Source organism: Megalopta genalis, unplaced genomic scaffold, assembly GCF_051020955.1.
Source record: "Megalopta genalis isolate 19385.01 unplaced genomic scaffold, iyMegGena1_principal scaffold0514, whole genome shotgun sequence".
Lineage (NCBI taxonomy): Eukaryota > Metazoa > Arthropoda > Insecta > Hymenoptera > Halictidae > Megalopta > Megalopta genalis.
Window position 1 is genome coordinate 52,467 of NW_027476583.1, and position 19,103 is coordinate 71,569.

Below are 19,103 nucleotides of genomic sequence, written 5' to 3' on the forward strand. Positions count from 1 at the left end.
TGACTTAGCTTCAAATCAATGCGAAGTGAAAGGCTTAGCTCCAAATCCATGCGAAACAAATGGTTCAGCTACAAATACTTGTGATATACATGATTTAGCATCAACTTCATGCCAAACAAACGAGTTAGCTTCAAATCCATACGAAACAAATGATTTAGCTTCAAATACTTGCGAAAATGAGTGATATAGCTTCAAATGCAGGCGAAACACACGAGTTAGCTTTAAATCCATGCGAAACACATGATTTAGCTTCAAATCAATGCGAAGTAGAAGGCTTAGAATCAAATCCATGCGACCGAAATTATTTAGATTCATAGACTTGCGATATATGTGATATAGCTTCAAATGCAGGCTAAACAAACGAGTGAACTTCAAATCCAAGCGTAACACAGGATTTAGCTTCAAATCAATGCGAAGCCGAAGGCTTGGCATCAAATCCATGCGAAACGAATGATTGACCTTCAAATACTTGCGAATATAAGTGATACAGGTTCAAATGCATGCGAAACAAACGAGTTAGCTTCAAATCAATGCGAAGCAGAATTCTTATCTTCAAATTCTTGCGAAACAAATGGTTTAGCTTCAAATACTTGTGATATACATGAGTTAGCTTCAACTGCATGCTAAACAAACGAGTTATCTTCAAATCAATGCGAAACACATGATTCAACTTTAAATCAATGCGAAGTAGAAGGATTAGCATCAAATCCATGCGACACAGATTATTTAGATTCATATACTTGCGATATAAGTGATATAGCTTCAAATGCAGGCGAAACAAACGAGTGAACTTCAAATCCAAGCGAAACACATGATTCAGCTTCAAATCAATGCGAAGTAGATGGCTTAGCTTCAAATCCATGCGAAACAAATGGTTTAGCTTCAAATACTTGCTGTTGATGACTCATCAGATGGATGACGGAGATCCTCTGAATATTGCACTTGGTGCCGACTAACTCGAAGGACCACCCACTGTAGGCGGACTAAATGAAATGCTAGTACTCTATTTGTAACACGCAACCTAACCGTTATGCGTATCTCTCTATGTCTTCTGTTCTGTTCTGTCTGAAAGTCTAAGGTGTTCTCTTCTGAAGCTCTAGAAATGTTCTGTACTTTTCTGATGTTCTGTGCTTTCTGTCTGTCTGTTCCGTCTTTTCTGTCCCCTAGAGGACCGGAGTCATGCCTAATATCACCTCGGTCCTCCCTACTTCTCTTTACCTAGGGCGGGCGGCAAGGAATTACGGTCCAATCACTGCAATCCCAAATCTAGTGAGACTGCCCCAAAACGGTGGGCCGGGAGTTAGGAGGGAGAGTGGCAAAATAACTCCTGCTAGACATCCCGCGCTGATGGGCCTACGTACCCGAACAATGCCAGACCCAACCGTAATTGACTGGACCGTAATCAAGGACCAGGAGACGTTATGACGGTGCCGCATGTGCCCGGGAACGGCCCGGGCCAGACCCATACCGTCCGGGTACCCAAGCACATGGCCCCTGCAATAAATCCTGGCCACTTGGCCGGAACATACCGCCCTCCTTGAACATGCATCGCATGTTCAACTATGTCTATATTTGATAACCCATATAAGTGTAAGCTTATGATATGATTACAATCTACGTATTCTGTGTGAATATTACAATATTTACAATGATCGAAATTTACACTATACATAGTTGCGCTACACCTCGTGTGACATTTCTAAGTGATCTAAAGGTATTATACACAATTTTGTCACGGGTCGTTTAATTGTTCCGGTTCACGTTCTGACTGTTGCGACACGAATCACTCCATCTGTACCAGGGTGTACCTGAACGATTCTTCCCATGCTCCACTGTAACGGGGGTAGATTGTCCTCCTTGATGATTACCAAGGAATACACGGCTAATTTCGACGTGGTGGAATGCTGCCATTTGTGTCGTTGCTGTAACTGTTGTATACATTCCCGCTGCCACATTTGCCAGAAATGCTGGACCATTTGCTGGATTAGCTGGTATCTGTTGAGTCGAGTGACCTTGATATCTCGTAGGTCATCAGATGGCAGTGTTGTAAGGGCAGTACCAATTAAAAAATGCCCAGGAGTCAAAGGGTTTAGGTCTGTGGGATCTGAGGATAATGGTGAAAGTGGACGTGAATTTAAACTGGATTCTATTTGCGTCAGTAACGTATATAGCTCTTCGAACGTGAGCCTCTGATCTCCTATAACGCGTGTGAGGTGGTATTTAGCAGATTTGACCGCTCCCTCCCACAATCCACCAAAGTGTGGAGAGTGCGCAGGAATTAATCGCCATTCGATGGATTCCTGTCTTAGTGCGTTTGCAATTTTTTCGTTGTGTTGTTTGTCCTTAATTAAGATATTTAGCTCAACTAGCTCGTTCCGTGCCCCAATGAAGTTTGTACCGTTATCGGATATGATACAATGACATCGCCCCCGTCGGGCAATTAAACGCCGGAAACAGTTTATGAAAGCGTCGGTACTCAAGTCGGTAGCTAATTCTAAATGTACGGCCTTCGTAACGAAACATACAAAAATGCATATGTATGCCTTGACTGTTACCTTGCTTCTCGTTCTTTCCTTTGTAAAAAATGGGCCTGCGTAATCGACTCCACAGGTAAAAAAACGTCGCGCTGGGGTGACTCTCGACGCAGGTAATTGACCCATCTGATAGGTTTGACTCAATGGGTTTGTTTTAAAGCACCGTACACATTTCCGTATGTTTCGTTTTACATTATGTTTTGCTGAGACTAAACAATACCTTGTTTGTAATGACGTTAAAACAGCCTGACATCCCGCATGCATTAACCTGTGATGTTCGCATTTGATTATTAAATCCGTTAGCGGATGCTTTGGTGGCAATATGATCGGATGTTTTTGATCGTAGTCTATGGGTGCGTTGGATAGTCTTCCGCCCACCCTGAGTAGTCCGCCATTGTCCAGAAATACATTTAGGGACCGTAGCGCACTGGAATTTGGAAGTGCTTGTTGCGTTTGTACTAATCTGATCTCTGTCGAAAATGCCTCCCTTTGCGCAAGTAATTCCAAACGTGTTCTCGCTGCATTGATTTCTATTGTTGTCAATGAACCCGTTATTAGCGAACCTGATGCGTCACCTTCTAATTTTTTAACTCGATTTCTCATAAATTTGGCAAATCTGAGACAGTATGCTATGCTTCTGAGTAATCGCGTATACGTTGAAAATATCCTGACAATGCTACTCTCTGCAGTCGATATAGTCAACATAACCGGTTTCCTTTCCTTCTCTTCCGGAACGTCGATAAGGTTATCTAACGCGCTAGGCCATAGACTTGAGCTCTGACGTAACCAGGTGGGACCGTCCCACCAAATGGTTGTGTTCTGTAATGTACCTGGTTTTGTGCCTCGCGAAATTAAATCTGCCGGGTTGTCTTCAGAGGCTACATGTCTCCAACTATCACTTGACGTTAAACCTTGAATTTGCGATACTCTATTGGCTACGAAGGTTTTCCATTTGTTTGGGGAGCTTCGAAGCCAGGCGAGGGTGATCGTCGAATCTGTCCACAGGTATTCCTTAAACCTTACTGTGTCTAATGCTATTCTAACTTTGCTTACTACATTTGCTAGTAATAATGCACCGCATAATTCTAATCTCGGTAATGAAATGGTTTTGAGCGGTGCGACTCTGGACTTTGCACACAATAAGCGCGTTACCCAACTACCTGACAGATCCCTAGAGCGCAGGTAAACACAAGCCCCGTACGCCTTCTCGGACGCGTCTGAAAACCCGTGCAGTTCTATATCATCTAAACACTCTGAAATTGCACATCGCGAGATGTTCATTGCTCCTACCTTGCTAATATCTTGGCGGTATTGGAGCCATTGACTATGCAGGTTCTGCGGTATTGATTGATCCCAACCTATCTGAGTCTGCCATAGTTGTTGTAGGATCAATTTTGCGACTATTACAATGGGGGATATTAGACCTAACGGGTCAAAAATTTGAGCTATTTCAGAAAGAATAGTACGTTTTGTGACACGCTGGTTCTGTGGGGATTCTACTCTAAACATTAAGTGGTCGGTCGTCGGTGACCACAAGAGGCCTAACGTTTTTGGGTCTTTATCTACGGCGATTTCGCGATTTCTCTCTGTACTGTCTGTTGCTGTAACTGTCGGGCAATTGCTTGCCCATTTACGAAGGTCCATACCTGCTTGTGATAGAATTTGCGTCAGCTCCCTTTTCAGCGTTTCTATTTCCTGTTCTGTTTGAGCCCCAGTTAATAAATCGTCTACGTAAAAATCATTGATTATAACCTTACTGCTCGTCGGAAATGTGTGAGCACAGGTCAGTCCAATTTCGTGCAGAGTACGAGTCGCTAGGAAAGGAGCGGATGCTGTATCATAAGTTACTGTGTTTAACTCGTACTCTTGGACTGGGAGATGGGGCTGTGCTCGCCACAAAAGTCTTTGATACTTCCTATCTGCTGGATGAACTAAAATTTGTCGATACATTTTAGCAATATCGGCCGACAGGACGTACCGATTATATCGAAAACGAATTAAAATGGAAATTAAATCGCTTTGAACTGTAGGGCCCACTAATTGGATGTCGTTCAATGCAAGGTCTGATGAGGATTTTGCTGATCCATCGAACACAACACTAAGCTTCGTTGTCGTGCTGCCTTCCTTGAATACAGCGTGGTGGGGAAGTTAGTAGGCGGATTGCTCGTGTGTACCTTCTACAATGCGCGACATATGCCCTAACGTCTCATATTCTGACATGAATTCTGTATACTGCTGACTTTTTTCTGGATATCTTGCTAACCACCTTTCTAACGATTATAACCGCCGTTCAACTTGCGCTCGCGAAGTACCTAATTCATTTGCGTTGGATTTAAACGTTGGGTCCTCAACATTTGGTCCTTCGAGCCGGATCTAAGAACGCACAGACGAAGTGACAGTACATCAGAAGCTACAGCCACGCAGTACAGTGTATCACGAGAGCACCAACACCTGGCTTCAATCAGGAATCTCAGGAGCTCAGTGACGAGAAGTTTCTTCCGGAGGCTACAGCATCCAGAGAAGGCAGTGCATATAGCTTCAGAGCAGTGCAACACCACAGAAGTCCAGCAACACAGCAGGACAATCACGCAGCAGCTCAACATCATTGCAGAACAACGGAGCATCCCAGTGCAGCCAACAGGCATCGACAGCAGTACCAAGTGTCTCAGCCCAAGTGATAAGTACTTTTATAGTCCCATTTGCGTCAGTAAATCACTATGGCGGAAGATCTCAAACCGTTGATGATCGAGCGCGGAACGGTCAAGGCTGCACTCACGCGGTTTAAGACATTTATTTCCAAATTCGCGACCACGACCTCGGTGGGATCTCTTAAGTAACGGTTAGATGCAAATGTATGTCTCCTTGACAATTTTAATAGAGTTCAAACGAGAATCGAAATACTCGTAGCTGGAACGGACGCCGAAGCAGCGCACGCGATCGAGCGCGAAGAATTCGAGACGGCGTATTTTCATCTGATAGATAAAGTCGAAATAGTCATTGCCCGTGCCACTCCGGAGCAGAGTAGGATAACCACGAACAGCCCGATATCCGCGCAGACTGCAGATACCGCAATAAACGATAGATTACCGACACTGCAACTGCCTTCCTTTGATGGCAATTACAGTGATTGGGTGAAATTTAAAGACACATTTACATCAGTGATTCACGAGAATAATTCATTAACAGACATACAACGGTTCCATTATTTAAATACCTCACTCAAGGAGGTAGCGGCTCGTGTGATTCAAGCGTTAGGCGTGTCCGGAACAAATTACAGACATGCATGGGAATTACTCAAGTCGCGATATGAAGATTCCACAAGTCTCAAGCGGCATCATGTAAATTCATTACTTGATTTAAAATCCATTCAAAGGGAATCAGACATCACATTGCGGGAATTTCTGGACGAAGCTACAAATCATAGAATAGCGTTAATGTCTTTGGGTGAATCGGTTGAAACTTGGGATACCATGTTAGTTCCGTTATTGTCCAGAAAGTTAGGTCAAGTGTCCATGAGAGAATGGGAAAGGAGAATAATATCTCAGTCGGAAATGCCTACATTTGGTCAATTATCTGCGTTTATAGAAGAACGTTCCAAATATTTAGCAAATATCGCGGTCAGTGTTCAGGTAGCTGCATCCAGGGTCGACCAGCGACCTCGAGGAACAAATAATACCCCTCGTTACAACTACATTGCTTCGCATGTAGATAACTCAGCCGGGTGCCCCGCATGCAAGGCCAATCACGCGATATATAACTGTGAGAAATTTAAGAACAGCGATTTAAATACAAAAACAAAGATAGTGCAAGAAGCCCGGCTGTGTTTCAATTGTTTGTCATCGGCACATCGGGTACGGGCGTGTACACGGAGTCATTGCAAACAGTGTGGAAGGAAGCATCATTCCTTATTACATAATCCCGAATTCAAACGCGCAGAAGAAGGCTACGCGGCTACAGGAGAATCAGATTCGCGAGAACCCCCAGTACTCACAGCTAACGTAGCAAATACAATAGGGCATGCCGTATTATCAACAGCAATAGTTTATGTCAAGGACAAGGGGGGTCACATAAATGCAGGGTATTATCAGATTCGGGATCTCAAGCAAATTTTATAACCACGGAATTTTGCCAACGACTCGGCATCAAACCGACTGCAATAAGTTCAACAGAGACAGGATTAGGAAGGGCAGTAAATTCCATAGAAGGTAGAGCAACATTAACAATTCATTCGCGATATAATAAATCTCAACACACGGTACAATGCCTATCAATAGAAACCATCACGTCAGACATGCCCAATTTTCAGATACATAGAGAAAAAATAGAAATTCCAAGTCACATAGAGCTAGCCGATCCAGAATTCCATTTACAACGGCCAATAGATATGCTCATTGGAGCAGGTATATTTTGGACATTGCTATGTGTCGGTCAACATAAATCAACTTCCAACCTGCTCTTGCAAAAGACCCAACTCGGTTGGGTTTTGGGAGGCACTCCTACCTGGGCAGACAAGAAATTATCACAAGACAATAAGTGTTGTTTAGCCACACTCAATGACCTACAATCTCAATTAGAGAGGTTTTGGGACATAGAGGAACTAACCCCAAGCGATACTAGGTTAATCGATGAATGCGAGGCACATTTTAGGGAAACCATAAGACGAGACACGGACGGTAGATATATCGTTAGAATACTGTACTCTTCTGATATTCTGTGCTTTCTGTCTGTCTGTTCCGTCTTGTCGGTCCCCTAGAGGACCGGAGTCATGCCTAATATCACCTCGGTCCTAACTACTTCTCTTGACCTAGGGTGGGCGGCAAGGAATTACGGTCCAACCACTGCAATCCCAAATCCAGTGAGACTGCCCCAAAACGGTGGGCCGGGAGTTAGGAGGGAGAGTGGCAAAATAACTCCTGCTAGACATCCCGCGCTGATGGGCCTACGTGCCCGAACAATGCCAGACCCAACCGTAATTGACTGGACCGTAATCAAGGACCAGGAGACGTTATGGCGGTGCCGCATGTGCCCGGGAACGGCCCGGGACAGACCCATACCGTCCGGGTACCCAAGCACATGGCCCCTGCCATAAATCCTGGCCACTTGGCCGTAACACTTGCGATATAAGTGATATAGCTTCAAATGCAGGCGAAACAAACGAGTCAGCTTCAAATCCATGTGAAAAGCATGATTTATCTTCAAATTCATGCGAAACACTTGGTTTAGCTTAATATTCATGCGAAACACATGGTTTAGCTTAATATTCATGAGAATCATATGGTTCAGCTTCAAATACTAGTGATATACATGCTTTAGCATCAACTGCATGCGAAACAAACGAGTTAGCTTCAAATCCATGCGAAACGCATGATTTAGCTTCAGATCAATGCGTAGTAGAAGGCTTAGCTTCAAATCCATGCGACACAAATGATTTAGCTTCAAATACTTGCGAATTTAAGTGATATAGCTTCAAATGCAGGTGAATCAAACGATTTTAATTCAAATCCATGCGAAACACATGATTAAGATTCAAATCAATGCGAAGTAGAAGGCTTAGCTTCAACTCCATGCGAAGTAGAAGGCTTAGCTTCAAATCCATGCGAATAAAATGGTTTAGCTTCACATACTTGGGATATACATGATGTAGCTTCAAATGCAGGCGAAACAATCGAGTTAGCTTCAAATCCATGCGAAACACATGATTTAGCTTCAAATTCATTCGAAACACATGGTTTAGCTTAATATTCATGCGAAACAATTGTTCAGCTTCAAATATATGTGATATACATGATTTAGATTCAACTGCATTCGAAACAAACGAGTTAGCTTCAAATCCAAGCGAAACACATGATTTAGCTTCAAATCAATGGGCAGTAGAAGGCTTAGCTTCAAGTCCATGCGAAACAAATGGTTCGGCTTCAAATAATTGTGATATACATGATTTAGCTTCAACTGCAGGCGAAACAAACGAGTTGGCTTCAAATCCAAGCGAATACATGACTTAGCTTCAAATCAATACGCAGTAGGAGGCTTAGCTTCAAATCCATGCGAAACGAATGATTTATCTTCAAACACTGGCGAATATAAGAGATATTGGTACAAATGCAGACGAAACAAACGAGTTATCTTCAAATCAATGCGATACACGTGACTTGGCATCAAATAAATGCGATGTAGAAGGCTTAGCTTAAAATCCATGCCAAACAAATGGTTAAGCTTCAAATAATTGTGATATACATGATTTAGCTTCAACTGCAGGCGATACGAACGAGTTGGCTTGAAAACCAAGCGAATACATGATTTAGCTTCAAATCAATACGTACTAGGAGGCTTAGCTTCAAATCCATGCGAAACGAATGATTTATCTTCAAATACTGGCGAATATAAGTGATATTGGTTCAAATGCAGACGAAACAAACGAGTTTTCTGCAAATCCATGCGAAACACGTGATTTAGCATCAAATAAATGCGAAGTAGAAGGCTTAGCTACAAATCCATGCGAAACAAATGGTTCAGCTTCAAATAATTGTGATATACATGATTTAGCTTCAACTGCAGGCGATACCAACGAGTTGGCTTCAAATCCAAGCGAATACATGATTTAGCTTCAAATCAATACGAAGTAGGTGGCTTAGCTTCAAATCCACGCGAAACGAATGATTTATCTTCAAATACTGGCGAATATAAGAGATATTGGTACAAATGCAGACGAAACAAACGAGTTATCTTCAAATCAATGCGAAACACGTGACTTGGCATCAAATAAATGCGTAGTAGAAGGCTTAGCTTCAAATCCATGCGAAACAAATGGTTCAGCTTCAAATACTTGTGATATACGTGATTTAGTTTCAACTGCATGCGAAACAAACGAGTTAGCTTCAAATCCACGCGAAACGAATGATTTATCTTCAAATACTGGCGAATATAAGAGATATTGGCACAAATTCAGACGAAACAAACGAGTTATCTTCAAATCAATGCGAAACACGTGACTTGGCATCAAATAAATGCGTTGTAGAAGGCTTAGCTTCAAATCCATGCGAAACAAATGGTTCAGCTTCAAATTATTGTGATATACATGATTTAGCTTCAACTGCAGGCGAAGCAAACGAGTTGGCTTCAAATCCAAGCGAATACATGATTTAGCTTCAAATCAATACGAAGTAGGTGGCTTAGCTTCAAATCCACGCGAAACGAATGATTTATCTTCAAATACTGGCGAATATAAGTAAAATTGGTTCAAATGCATGCGAAACTATCGAGTTATCTCCAAATCAATGCGAAACACGTGACTTAGCATCAAATAAATGCGAAGTAGAAGGCTTAGCTTCAAATCCATGCGAAACAAATGGTTCAGCTTCAAATAATTGTGATATACATGATTTAGCTTCAACTGCAGGCGAAACAAACGAGTTGGCTTCAAATCCAGGCGAATACATGATTTAGCTTCAAATCAATACGAAGTAGGTGGCGTAGCTTCAAATCCACGCGAAACGAATGATTTATCTTCAAATACTGGCGAATATAAGTGAAATTGGTTCAAATGCATGTGAAACAAATGAGTTACCTTCAAATCATTGCGAATCACATGATTTATCCTCAAATCAATTGGAAGTACAAGGCTTATCTTCGAAACCACGCGAAACAGATGGTTTAGCTTCAAATACTTGTGATATACATGATTTAGCTTTAAATGCAGGCGAAACAAACGAGTAAGCTTCAAATCCTTGCGCTACACATGATTTAGCTTCAAATCAATGCGCAGTAGAAGGCTTTGCTTCAAATCAATGCGAAACAAATGGTTTAGCTTCAAATACTTGTGATATACATGATTTAGCTTCAAATGCAGGCGAAACAAACGAGTTAGCTTCAAATCCATGCGCTACACATGATTTAGCTTCAAATCAATGCGAAGTAGAAGGCTTAGCTTTAAACACATGAGAAACAAATGATTTATCTTCAGATAATTGCGATAAAAGTGATACAGCTTCAAATCCATGCGACACACATGATTTAGCTTCAAATTCATGCGAATCACATGGATTAGCTTCATAGCTTCATATTCTTGCGAAACAGATGGATTAGATCCAGATACTTGTGATGTACATGTTTTAGCTTCAACTGCATGCTAAACAAACGTGTTAGCTTCAAATCTAAGCGGAACACATGATTTATCTTCAAATCAATGCGAAGTTGAAGGCTTAGCTTCAAATCCGTGCGAATCAAACGGTTTAGCTTCAAATACTTGTGATATACATGATTTATCTTCAAATGCAGGCGAAACAAAAGAGATAGCTTCAAATCCATGCGAAACACATCATTTAGCTTCAAATTCATGCGAAACACATAGTTTAGCTTAATATTCACGCGAAACACATGGTTTATACTCAGATACTTGTGATAAATATGATTTAGCTTCAACTGCATGCGAAACAAACGAGTTAGCTTCAAATCCATGCGAAACACATGATTTAGCTTCAAATCAATGCGAAGTACAAGGCTTATCTTCAAATACATGAGAAACAAATGATTTATCTTCAGATAATTGCGATATAAGTGATATAGCTTCATATGCGGGCGAAACAATCGAGTTAGCTTCAAATCAATGCGAAGTAGAAGGCTTAGCTTCAAATACGTGAGAAACAAATGATTTATCTTCAGATAATTGCGATATAAGTGATACAGCTTCAAATCCATGCGAAACACATGATATAGCTTCAAATTCATACGAATCACATGGATTAGCTTCATAGCTTCATATTCTTGCGAAACAGGTGGATTAGATCCAGATACCTGTGATGTACATGTTTTAGCTTCAACGGCATGCTAAACAAACGTGTTAGCTCCAAATCCAAGCGAAACACATGAATTATCTTCCTATCAATGCGAAGTTGAAGGCTTTTCTTCAAATCCATGCGAAGCGAATGGTTTAGCTTCAAATACTTGTGATGTACATGATTTATATTCAAATACAGGCGAATAAAACGAGTTAGCTTCAAATCCATGCAAAACATATGATTTAGCTTCAAATCAGTGCGAAATAGACGGCTTAGCTTCAAATACATGAGAAGCAAATGATTTATCTACAGATAATTGCGAGATAAGTGATGTAGCTTCGAATGCAGGTGAAACAATCGAGTTAGCTTGAAATCAGTGCGAAGTAGAAGGCTTATCTTCAAATCCATGCGAAATAAATGGTTTAGCTTCAAATACTTGTGATATAAATGATTTAGCTTCAACTGCATGCGAAACAAACGAGTTAGTTTCAAATCCAAACGAAACACATAATTTAACTGCAAATCAATGCGAAGTAGAAGGCTTAGCTTCAAATCCATGCGAATCAAACGGTTTAGCTTCAAATACTTGTGATATACATGATTTGTCTCCAAATGCAGGCGAAACAAAAGAGTTAGCTTCAAATCAATGCGAAAGACATCATTTAGCTTTAAATTCATGCGAAACACATGGTTTAGCTACAAATACTTGTGATGTACATGATTTAGCTTTAACGGCAGGCGAAACAAACGAGTTAGCTTCAAATCCATGCGAAACACATGATTCAGCTTCAAATCAATGCGAAGTACAAGGCTTATGTTCAAATACATGAGAAACATATGATTTATCATCAGATAATTGCGATATATGTGATAAAGCTGCAAATGCAGGCGAAACAATCGATTTAGCTTCAAATCAATGCGAAGTAGAAAGCTTATCTTCAAATCAATGCGAAACAAATGGTTTAGATTCAAATACTTGTGATATACATGATTTAGCTTCAAATGCAGGCGAAACAAACGAGTTAGCTTCAAATCCATGCTCTACACATGATTTAGCTTCAAATCAATGCGAAGTAGAAGGCTTAGCTTTAAACACATGAGAAACAAATGATTTATCTTCAGATAATTGCGATAAAAGTGATACAGCTTCAAATCCATGCGACACACATAATTTAGCTTCAAATTCGTGCGAATCACATGGATTAGCTTCATAGCTTCATATTCTTGCGAAACAGATGGATTAGATCCAGATACTTGTGATGTACATGTTTTAGCTTCAACTGCATGCTAAACAAACGTGTTAGCTTCAAATCCAAGCTAAACACATGATTTATCTTCATATCAATGCGAAGTTGATGGCTTTGCTTCAAATCCATGCGAAGCGAATGGTTTAGCTTCAAATACTTGTGATGTACATGATTTATCTTCAAATACAGGCGAATAAAACGAGTTAGATTCAAATCCATGCAAAACATATGATTTAGCTTCAAATCAGTGCGAAATAGACGGCTTAGCTTCAAATACATGAGAAGCAAATGATTTATCTACAGATAATTGCGAGATAAGTGATGTAGCTTCGAATGCAGGTGAAACAATCGAGTTAGCTTGAAATCAGTGCGAAGTAGAAGGCTTATCTTCAAATCCATGCGAAACCAATGGTTTAGCTTCAAATACTTGTGATATACATGATTTAGCTTCAACTGCGTGCGAAACAAACGAGTTAGCTTCAAAACCAAGCGATACACATGATTTAGCTGCAAATAAATGCGAAGTAGAAGCCTTAGCTTCAAATACATGAGAAACAAATGATTTAACTTCAGATAATTACGATGTAAGTGATATAGCTTCAAATGCAAGCGATACAAACGAGTTAGTTGCAAGTCCATGCGAATCACGTGGTTTATCTTCAAATCAAAGCGAAGTAGAAGGCTTAGCTTCAAATACATGAGAAACAAATGATTTATCTTCAGATAATTGCGATATAAGTGATATAGCTTCAAATGCAGGCGAAACAAAAGAGTTAACTTCAAATCCAAGCGAAACACATGATTTACCTTCAAATCAATGCGAAATAGAAGGCTTAGCTTCAAATCAATGCGACGTAGAATGCTAATCATCAAATCAAAGTGAAACAAATGGTTTAGCTTCAAATACTTGTGATATACATGATTTAGCTTCAACTGCATGCGAAACAAACGTGATAGCTTCAAATCCAAGCGAAACACATGATTTATCTTCAAATCAATGCGAAGTTGAAGGCTTTGCTTCAAATCCGTGCGAAGCGAATGGTTTAGCTTCAAATACTTGTGATATACATGATTTATCTTTAAATACAGGCGAAAAAAACGAGTTAGCTTCAAATCCATGCGAAACATATGATTTAGCTTCAAATCAATGGGAAATAGACGGCTTAGCTTCACATACATGAGAAACAAATGATTTATCTTCAGATAATTGCGATATAAGTGATATAGCTTCATATGCAGGCGAAACAATCGAGTTAGCTTCAAATCAATGCGAAGTGGAAGGCTTAGCTTCAAATACGTGAGAAACAAATGATTTATCTTCAGATAATTGCGATATAAGTGATACAGCTTCAAATCCATGCGAAACACATGATTTAGCTTCAAATTCATACGAATCACATCGATTAGCTTCATAGCTTAATATTCTTGCGAAACAGATGGATTAGATCCAGATACTTGTGATGTACATGTTTTAGCTTCAAGTGCGTGCGAAACAAACGAGTTAGCTTCAAATCCAAGCGAAACATATGATTTAGCTTCAAATCAGTGCGAAATAGACGGCTTAGCTTCAAATACATGAGAAGCAAATGATTTATCTACAGATAATTGCGAGATAAGTGATGTAGCTTCGAATGCAGGTGAAACAATCGAGTTAGCTTGAAATCAGTGCGAAGTAGAAGGCTTATCTTCAAATCCATGCGAAATAAATGGTTTAGCTTCAAATACTTGTGATATAAATGATTTAGCTTCAACTGCATGCGAAACAAACGAGTTAGTTTCAAATCCAAACGAAACACATAATTTAACTGCAAATCAATGCGAAGTAGAAGGCTTAGCTTCAAATCCATGCGAATCAAACGGTTTAGCTTCAAATACTTGTGATATACATGATTTGTCTCCAAATGCAGGCGAAACAAAAGAGTTAGCTTCAAATCAATGCGAAAGACATCATTTAGCTTTAAATTCATGCGAAACACATGGTTTAGCTACAAATACTTGTGATGTACATGATTTAGCTTTAACGGCAGGCGAAACAAACGAGTTAGCTTCAAATCCATGCGAAACACATGATTCAGCTTCAAATCAATGCGAAGTACAAGGCTTATGTTCAAATACATGAGAAACATATGATTTATCATCAGATAATTGCGATATATGTGATAAAGCTGCAAATGCAGGCGAAACAATCGATTTAGCTTCAAATCAATGCGAAGTAGAAAGCTTATCTTCAAATCAATGCGAAACAAATGGTTTAGATTCAAATACTTGTGATATACATGATTTAGCTTCAAATGCAGGCGAAACAAACGAGTTAGCTTCAAATCCATGCTCTACACATGATTTAGCTTCAAATCAATGCGAAGTAGAAGGCTTAGCTTTAAACACATGAGAAACAAATGATTTATCTTCAGATAATTGCGATAAAAGTGATACAGCTTCAAATCCATGCGACACACATAATTTAGCTTCAAATTCGTGCGAATCACATGGATTAGCTTCATAGCTTCATATTCTTGCGAAACAGATGGATTAGATCCAGATACTTGTGATGTACATGTTTTAGCTTCAACTGCATGCTAAACAAACGTGTTAGCTTCAAATCCAAGCTAAACACATGATTTATCTTCATATCAATGCGAAGTTGATGGCTTTGCTTCAAATCCATGCGAAGCGAATGGTTTAGCTTCAAATACTTGTGATGTACATGATTTATCTTCAAATACAGGCGAATAAAACGAGTTAGATTCAAATCCATGCAAAACATATGATTTAGCTTCAAATCAGTGCGAAATAGACGGCTTAGCTTCAAATACATGAGAAGCAAATGATTTATCTACAGATAATTGCGAGATAAGTGATGTAGCTTCGAATGCAGGTGAAACAATCGAGTTAGCTTGAAATCAGTGCGAAGTAGAAGGCTTATCTTCAAATCCATGCGAAACCAATGGTTTAGCTTCAAATACTTGTGATATACATGATTTAGCTTCAACTGCGTGCGAAACAAACGAGTTAGCTTCAAAACCAAGCGATACACATGATTTAGCTGCAAATAAATGCGAAGTAGAAGCCTTAGCTTCAAATACATGAGAAACAAATGATTTAACTTCAGATAATTACGATGTAAGTGATATAGCTTCAAATGCAAGCGATACAAACGAGTTAGTTGCAAGTCCATGCGAATCACGTGGTTTATCTTCAAATCAAAGCGAAGTAGAAGGCTTAGCTTCAAATACATGAGAAACAAATGATTTATCTTCAGATAATTGCGATATAAGTGATATAGCTTCAAATGCAGGCGAAACAAAAGAGTTAACTTCAAATCCAAGCGAAACACATGATTTACCTTCAAATCAATGCGAAATAGAAGGCTTAGCTTCAAATCAATGCGACGTAGAATGCTAATCATCAAATCAAAGTGAAACAAATGGTTTAGCTTCAAATACTTGTGATATACATGATTTAGCTTCAACTGCATGCGAAACAAACGTGATAGCTTCAAATCCAAGCGAAACACATGATTTATCTTCAAATCAATGCGAAGTTGAAGGCTTTGCTTCAAATCCGTGCGAAGCGAATGGTTTAGCTTCAAATACTTGTGATATACATGATTTATCTTTAAATACAGGCGAAAAAAACGAGTTAGCTTCAAATCCATGCGAAACATATGATTTAGCTTCAAATCAATGGGAAATAGACGGCTTAGCTTCACATACATGAGAAACAAATGATTTATCTTCAGATAATTGCGATATAAGTGATATAGCTTCATATGCAGGCGAAACAATCGAGTTAGCTTCAAATCAATGCGAAGTGGAAGGCTTAGCTTCAAATACGTGAGAAACAAATGATTTATCTTCAGATAATTGCGATATAAGTGATACAGCTTCAAATCCATGCGAAACACATGATTTAGCTTCAAATTCATACGAATCACATCGATTAGCTTCATAGCTTAATATTCTTGCGAAACAGATGGATTAGATCCAGATACTTGTGATGTACATGTTTTAGCTTCAAGTGCGTGCGAAACAAACGAGTTAGCTTCAAATCCAAGCGAAACATATGATTTACCTTGAAATCAATGCGAAATAGAAGGCTTAGCTTCAAATCAATGCGACGTAGAATGCTAATCATCAAATCAATGTGAAACAAATGATTTAGCTTCAATGACTTGTGATATACATGATTTAGCTTCAACTGCATGCGAAACAAACGTTATAGCTTCAAATCCAAGCGAAACACATGATTTATCTTCAAATCAATGCGAAGTTGAAGGCTTTGCTTCAAATCCGTGCGAAGCGAATGGTTTAGCTTCAAATACTTGTGATATACATGATTTATCTTTAAATACAGGCGAAAAAAACGAGTTAGCTTCAAATCCATGCGAAACATATGATTTAGCTTCAAATCAGTGCGAAGTAGACGGCTTAGCTTCAAATACATGAGAAGCAAATGATTTATCTTCAGATAATTGCGATATAAGTGATATAGATTCAAATGCAGTCGATTCAATCGAGTTAGCTTCAAATTAATGCGAAGTAGGAGACTTATCTTCAAATCCATGCGAAACAAATGGTTTAGCTTCAAATACTTGAGATATACATGATTTAGCTTCAACTGCATGCGATACAAACGACTTAGCTTCAAAACCATGCGAAACAATCGAGTTAGCTTCAAATCAATGCGAAGTGGAAGGCTTAGCTTCAAATACGTGAGAAACAAATGATTTATCTTCAGATAATTGCGATATAAGTGATACAGCTTCAAATCCATGCGAAACACATGATTTAGCTTCAAATTCATACGAATCACATGGATTAGCTTCATAGCTTAATATTCTTGCGAAACAGATGGATTAGATCCAGATACTTGTGATGTACATGTTTTAGCTTCAAGTGCATGCTAAACAAACGTGTTAGCATCAAATCCAAGCGAAACACATGATTTATCTTAAAATCAATGCGAAGTTGAAGGCTTTGCTTCAAATTCATGCGAAACAAATGGTTTAGCTTCAAATACTTGTGATATACATGATTTAGCTTCAACTGCATGCGAAACAAACGCTTTACCTTCAAATCCAAGCGAAACACATTATTTAAGTTCAAATCAATGCGAAGTGGAAGGCTTAGCTTCAAATACATGAGAAACAAATGATTTATCTTCAGATAATTGCGATATATGTGATATAGCTTCAAATGCAGGCGAAACAAAAGAGTTAGCTTCAAAACCAAGCGAAACTCATCATTTAGCTTCAAATTCATGCGAAACACATGGTTTAGCTTAATATTCATGCGAAACAGATGGTTTATATTCAGATACTTGTGATAAACATGATTTAGCTTCAACTGCATGCGAAACAAACGAGTTAGCTTCAAATCCAAGCGAAACACATGATTTACCTTCAAATCAATGCGAAATAGAAGGCTTAGCTTCAAATCAATGCGACGTAGAATGCTAATCACCAAATCAATGTGAAACAAATGGTTTAGCTTCAAATACTTGTGATATACATGATTTAGCTTCAACTGCATGCGAAACAAACGAGTTAGCTTCAAATGCAAGCGAAACACATGATTTATCTTCAAATCAATGCGAAGTTGAAGGCTTTGCTTCAAATCCGTGCGAGGCGAATGGTTTAGCTTCAAATACTTGTGATATACATGATTTATCTTTAAATACAGGCGAAAAAAACGAGTTAGCTTCAAATCCATGCGAAACATATGATTTAGCTTCAAATCAATGCGAAATAGACGGCTTAGCTTCAAATACATGAGAAGCAAATGCTTTATCTTCAGATAATTGCGATATAAGTGATATAGATTCAAATGCAGTACAATCAATCGAGTTAGCTTCAAATTAATGCGAAGTAGGAGGCTTATCTTCAAATCCATGCGAAACAAATCGTTTAGCTTCTAATACTTTTGATAAACATGATTTAGCTTCAACTGCATGCGAAACAAACGAGTTAGCTTCAAATCACAGCGAAACACATGATTTAGCTTCAAATCAATGCGAAGTAGAAGGCATATCTTCAAATCTATGTGAAACAAACGGTTTATCTTCAAATACTTGTGCTACACATGATTTAGCTTCAGCTGCATGCGAAACAAACGAGTTAGCTTCAAAACCAAGCGAAACACATGATTTAGCTTCAAATCAAAGCGAAGTAGAAGGCTTAGCTTCAAATTCATGCGAAACAAATGGTTTAGCTTCGAATACTTGAGATATACATGATTTAGCTTCAACTGCATGCGATACAAACGAGTTAGCTTCAAATCCATGCGAAACACATGATTTAGCTTCAAATCAATGCGAAGTACAAGGCTTATGTTCAAATACATGAGAAACATATGATTTATCATCAGATAATTGCGATATATGTGATATAGCTGCAAATGCAGGCGAAACAATCGAGTTAGTTTCAAATCAATGCGAAGTAGAAAGCTTATCTTCAAATCAATGCGAAACAAATGGTTTAGATTCAAATACTTGTGATATACATGATTTAGCTTCAAATGCAGGCGAAACAAACGAGTTAGCTTCAAATC

At 39.1% G+C, this 19,103-nt stretch overlaps 1 protein-coding gene across 1 annotated transcript; it reads right to left on the minus strand.

Annotated features, from left to right (window-relative positions):
* Window positions 1-1,757: 1,757 nt before the first annotated feature.
* LOC143263379 (uncharacterized) lies at window positions 1,758-4,484 on the minus strand. The gene has a single exon (XM_076528391.1). It carries the CDS (start codon window positions 4,482-4,484, stop codon window positions 1,758-1,760), a length of 2,727 nt encoding a protein of 908 aa, XP_076384506.1.
* Window positions 4,485-19,103: the final 14,619 nt, after the last annotated feature.